Here is a 6000-nt window from a genome sequence, read left to right on the forward strand (position 1 = left end):
ACTGTACTATTATTATATAAGGGAGAAATTATTTCCGGGCAGGATCCAAGATATGTTTTGAGAGAGAATATATAACTTAAAGATAAAGTACTCAAGGACAACAATGAAAAGCTTTTGCATATCTCTATTGGGAGTTACAAATCTGGAACAGACTTAATAATGACCTGCAACAATGTCCAAACATACACCAGTTCAAAAAGAAATATAAAAGCAACGTTTTTGGGAAGTATATGAAAGAGGAAGAGCTTAATGAGTTGTAACAATGACTATGTTATATTATTATTATTATCATCGTTACTATAACATTATAAGGTTGTATTATATGATACAGAACTATTGTTGTGTATTGACAAATGATTGATCTATTGATCATGTAAGGGCGATTAAAGGAGTAGGACTAGATAAGTTCATACTTCTTCCTACTCCTTTTCGAACATGTAATGGAGCTTTCATTTATCACTATAAATACTGCTGACTACTGTGTAACTTTCTCTTGCGTTGCTTTCATTGATACTTTGTTTCTGTAGTATGTTTGTTTGTAATTTTTGTGTCTTCACTAGTGAATTACATTTATTTTGTCTCTTTTTTTTTTTAAACCAATCTTTACATGTTCGAAATAAATTCAAATTCAATTCAAATTTGAAGCACAGACAGTGGAACTAAAGTAGTTAAAGTGTTCGTCAACCCAAACATTTTTTTTTTTTTCAAGAATGTGTTCTATGTAGGCCCACTAGTTGAAACAAGGCATTCTGATTAATATTCTGTTGTGGAATTAAGCAGCAATAGCTACCCGTCCATCTCGGGGCGGCCATTTTGCCACTTGCTGTCGACTGAAAATGACATCACAGTTGCTCAAGGCTCAGATAACGACCAGTCATGGCTCAGCTTGAGAAAACAGGTGAGTCGGGATTGGTCGTTACCTGAGCCCTGAGCAGTTGAGGCGTCTTTCTTCCCGTTTACTGACACCAATCAGTGTAAGAAGACTGAACGTTCGTCAAGGAAAAGACAGCGATTGTGGCTGTCCAAAAAAAAGCAGAGCCGTGGTAAAAAGGTACAAACGTGTCGGAAATGGACGATTCTTTGATCACTGGAATGGCGTCTGACTCCCATCATGCTGTGCATGACTTTCAGGCCTTCAGGCTAATGCGAAGAAAAATCAAAGTAAGCTAAATTGTCAACTGTTCATTACCGCTAAGTGAAAGAGCCTCGGCTTTATGTTTGCATCTTCGCACAGTTTTTCTGTGAGAGATGTTTGAATGGTGTCGTTATCGTAGTTAGTTGAATGAGGCCAGACTGTGAGCCCGTGAGTCTGTGTGTGTGAGAAAAATGAGGTGACATTAAGATGGAAGTTTAACTTTGAGTTGTGTTACTCGGAAATATGCCAGAAGCTGTGTGACTTGTCTTGGCCAATCAGGAAAGAAAGTTATATTCATTAACAACGTAATTATGAAAAGAGAATATTAGTAGTAGTAGTAGTCACTGACAGACGGCCGTTTTTGCTAACGATCGACGAAAGACAGGACACCTTTGAAAAATGACGAACTGACGAATGACAGAAGTGGGTTTTCATCCGTCATTGACGACGTTTACATGCAGACAAGAAACCTTTTAAAACATGAATATTGGCAGCATTCTGGTTTTTCAAAGCCATGTAAACGCACGCAATAACCTGAATATGCCCTTAGTCATGTTTTTAAAAATTCTGAATAGCATGCCTGGGTTACTCCTTTTCCAACCCAAATATGCGCGTATGTATAAGGCAATCGGAATATCCCGAATGCGCGGAACACTCTGCGCATGCTCAACCGCAAGGAATCTTGGTCTTTGTAGTACAGGAAGTGCTTGCATGCGTGGTGTTTGGCGCGCAAACCACCGGAAATACACATTTAGTGTATTTAAACAAAACAAGTACGACACCACACCATTAACATTAGGAGTAGGAGAGCAGTCATTTGGACTGTTTTCAAAGTGTGACGTGTTATTACTCTGTATATATAGATATAAGATGCTCCTGGCCTCTTGGCTTTATCTAATTCTGTATAAATTTCGTTACCATGGTGCAATGTTATGGTATTAAACAATATATAAATAGTTACGAGTCGTTATTCCCTTAACTGTGGCGTTCCAGTCCATTTGACGGTTCAACTTTCTCTTACGCACGTTGCGCGGGGACGGCGCCGCTAGGTTTCTATAGCAACCAGTGGTTGCATTGAGCAATGCTGCTGGTCGCCATGATCGATTAAAAAAAAGTAAAAATCTTATGGAGTAGAGGAGGCGTTTTTATCTTTTTATCTCCATTTCTATTATTCCATGAGAGGTTCAACTGCAAATGAAAACAACAACACTCCTCTTTTTTCATAACAACAACGTAGAGTTGATGTCAACAGCGGGTGACAAAAAAGCCAACATCAGGATCAGGTCAATCAGAAGTTGAAGTTTTACGGGCCGAGGTTTGGCCAGTGAGTAAATGGTTTTGTCCGTTCTCATAAAGTATGAATGTAATGATTTAACCTGATAATATTCTTCCAAAATAATCCTCCAATGTTCACAAAACAACAAAGTTGCTAGTAGTTTGTGTACGGACGGCACTGCAGATTGTTTCACGGTGAGCCCTTGCCTACTAAAATGGACCACGTGAGCAGGGCTAACATTTCGTTTTGGGGACGCGAGACTCGAGAGAACGGTGAGAATGAAGCCTCACCTTCCTCTTCTTGCTCCGACCCTCGGCCTGCAGGGTCCTAGTGCACTGTTCCACACACTGAGAGAAGCTTTGACTGCCATGGTCAGGACTGTAGTCCAGCTCGGCCAACTGCGCCAGGGACAGGATGTAGTTGCATGCGATCCGTAATATAGCCAACTTGGATAGCTTCTGCCCGTAGGAATAGCAAGGCACCTGCAATTAAATAATGCCAGAGGAGTCGATTAAGTGATGAACGGGTTTAGGATGCTACTGGGTAGTGCTTACCTTGTTCTTAAAGGGGAAGTCTACCCAAAAATGTTCTTTGCAATAATATGGAACATCATAGAAGTCTTTTGTCAATGTGGCACACACTTTCACATGGTAATCACAACACTTTAACCCATTAAAAGCCTGAAGCCCCTCGTGAGACATCTCTCGAAAACCTGACATTTACGCCACCTACAAAATAATTTATATCCCGGCCCCAGTAGCAGATAGAAACATAATTCCAAAAGAATTTGAGAGCTTAGACATGTATGTAGACATGTATGGCTTTCACACAGGCCCGAGTTTATTCATCTTTACTGTTTCAATCGATTCGATCGCTTAAACGCAGACTTAATGTCTGCTGAGTGATGTGTTGCAAACAAGTGTGTCTCTTTGTTAGCAGCTAACTAGCTAAGCGCTAACACGAGTTTATCCAGGCACAAGACAATTTAATGAACAACATTTTATACCATTAAAGTAGTGTTCGACGTACTGTCGTACATTTGCTAGTAGTAATTACAATTTTTCACAAAACTGCACATAAGTAGGCCAATGACCGATAACACGAACAATGGATAAGGCTTCTCTTCGTGTTTTTCTTTTTACGTGCCTGCCCTCGAATATGGTGCTAAAAATTAAACACGGGTAAAGTGATGCAGCGAGAAGGGTCCGTTATCTAAAACACTGCCGCATTACTTCGATCGTACTTGGATGTAGTTAATCCTACTGTCGCTTTAAAACGGCGTCTCTTTGCCCAGCCTAGCTGGCAAGTCATGGACATTCAAGTTGGCAAAATGTCCCCCTTAACCCAGGTCAAATATTGTAGTAGTGTTACAGTAAAAGTTTGTAAGTTTCAGACCCCGACGCTCTTGCATATACTTTGAGTCTAATGCCTTACCACCGCAGAAAATTCAATTCACTCATACATAGCTTCATGTGTGGGAGTAAATATGATATGTAGGCTAATGCTGAGGAAAACACTGAGATCGTCCCAGTTACAATCATGAACATACTGTGCAGTGGAACAGAGAGTTTTCTGATGTCCAAAATCATCCCTTGATAAATCACCCCACAAGGAATCACTTTAAAAGAATATACAGTAGCTGTGTTAATGGTGGTTGCGTGCTTCCAATGCGCGCTTGTCCATCTCACCTGTTTCCTCAAGGCCTCAAACGCAGCACTGATGGTGTGGACGCGGGTTCTCTCTCGGGCGTTAGCCAGGAGCCTCCTTGTCTGCTGGATGGCTTTGACCTCCGGAAGACGTCCGCTTCCATCGGCGCTCGTTCCCATTCGCTTCCTTGACGACTCCTAGCAGCGGGGGGATGAAAGAATATGGCGTCAGATCTGCTAATTCTCAAGTCTGGTCAAGACTGGCGTCATTTGGTCAAGCGCGCCGCCTCTAGGCGTTCCGATATTTTCACTTTACCTTCGGGGAGTGGCCCTGATGCTCTCCATGCTCGTGGCCTTGAGAGTTCAGAGAGGTTCGAGAGACGGGCCGAGCTGTTGTTTGGCCTGACATGGATGGGTCCATGGAGAAGGTGTGGTGGGTGGGGGAAAGGCTGCGAAGGTTGCTGGACGACGTCATCACGGGGAAGCCGGAGCGGGGGCCTGTTTTGAATCTGTTGGAGAGGGGCTGAGAAATGGCCGCGGGCCAGTGGATGATCTCCGCATTGGCGAACGGAGACGTGGGTAACTGAGACAGTTTGGAAGACATGACGCTCCCGATCCTCATGTCGAGAGCACCGCTCTGCGGCGGCGCGACCATGACGCCCGCTACTCCTGATAAGACCCCGGTGGCACTGGTCTCCAGTGACACCGTTGGGTGTCTCTGGAGCGGAGCCAACCTGTTGACATTACAAGGCTTCATGTGAGTGTCCTCCAGCAAGTCCCCTTCCGCTGTATCCACCGTGTATGCGTTCATCCTGTCAGGGTCAAAGCCACTGAAAAGTTTTTTAGGTTCACGAGATTTTCTTTTGAATTTCTTGGGAGTGCCTTGCATTGGCAGAATCACTGGGTCTTTGCAGGGGGATTTAATCCAGTTGTTGGTAAGCGGATGAGGGTCCTTCATTTTTTTCAGCCAATTACTGTAATCACCCACTAAAAATAAAAATAAAAAGTAATAAAAAAAAAACGATCAAATAAAAGCGTGATTTGTTTAAACCTGCCAAAGCAACACCAACCGCTGCGCTGCGCAGACAGCGGCTGCGCTGTCATGTGTTACTTGAACTTGAGCAGCAGGTTTCGTGTGGCTCCACTCTGTCTGCATAGCAGCATCCTGAACAAGCCACACTCGGACACAAAGCTGTGGAACATCTGCGATTCCGCACGAGTCGTCTCCTGCGATCACAGCGTGAAGAGAGAGAGAGAGCTTTCTCCTCGGTGCGTGGCGCCCGTTCTTTTTGTTTCTCTCTGGGAAAGCAGTCCGGGCGAGCGCACACACACGCACACACACACCCACACTCAAGCTACAGTGAAGCCGTGACGGTCTGAGTGTGGCTCCAGCCAGTCTGCATAGCAGCACTGTGAATAACCCACACTGTTGCGCGCGTGCGCGCGCACGCACGCACACAGGAGCAGTAGTCAAGCTGCAGCTGCTGGTCCGAAAGCAAAGCAGTGCAGAAAGACTTCAAAAGCAAGTGAATTAGCTCAATGAAACAACTCTGCTGTGACAAATAAATAACCAAGCTGCATCCGGAGAAGATGTCACGATTGAGAAGTGTTTGAAGCCATGCAAACCTCTTGTGACAGTGTCATCAGTGGCAGGTCGGAGTTGGGTGACATCAATGAAATGGACTTTGCTCCTCTATCCAGTACTCGGGGGTTCCTAAGTGAGGCTGGGGGTCCCGCTGTAACCATTTGTCACCTGCACGCTGACAGACGAACAATCCGTTCATAGCTCCTTACGTTGAATCAAAGTGTGCGACGGGTCCACGGAGGTAGAAGCCCACCGGGGAGACGAGCAGCGTGTGGCGCGGTCACGCAAACATTGAACCTGAGGCTGCCTGGCGTCTGTCTGACTGGCTGGCTGGCGAAAGCAACTGCGCTGGCGCTCT

The 6000-nt window shown here is 44.6% G+C and overlaps 1 protein-coding gene across 1 annotated transcript in view; it reads right to left on the bottom strand.

Moving 5' to 3' along the window:
* The window catches only part of atoh8 (atonal bHLH transcription factor 8), a 10670-nt gene extending 4670 nt beyond the window's left edge, over positions 1-6000 (bottom strand). The window contains exons 1-4 of the mRNA XM_086023968.1: positions 5128-6000; positions 4374-5044; positions 4100-4255; positions 2702-2893 (exon numbers count right to left, since the gene is read on the bottom strand). Of these exons, the coding sequence (XP_085880094.1) occupies positions 2702-2893; positions 4100-4255; positions 4374-5044; positions 5128-5161 (1053 nt within the window). The 5' untranslated portion in view covers positions 5162-6000. The remainder of the gene's footprint in view (positions 1-2701; positions 2894-4099; positions 4256-4373; positions 5045-5127) is intronic.

Source organism: Filicampus tigris, chromosome 2, assembly GCF_054856515.1.
Source record: "Filicampus tigris isolate MCC_2025a chromosome 2, RoL_Ftig_1.0, whole genome shotgun sequence".
In the NCBI taxonomy this organism is placed as follows: Eukaryota; Metazoa; Chordata; class Actinopteri; order Syngnathiformes; family Syngnathidae; genus Filicampus; species Filicampus tigris.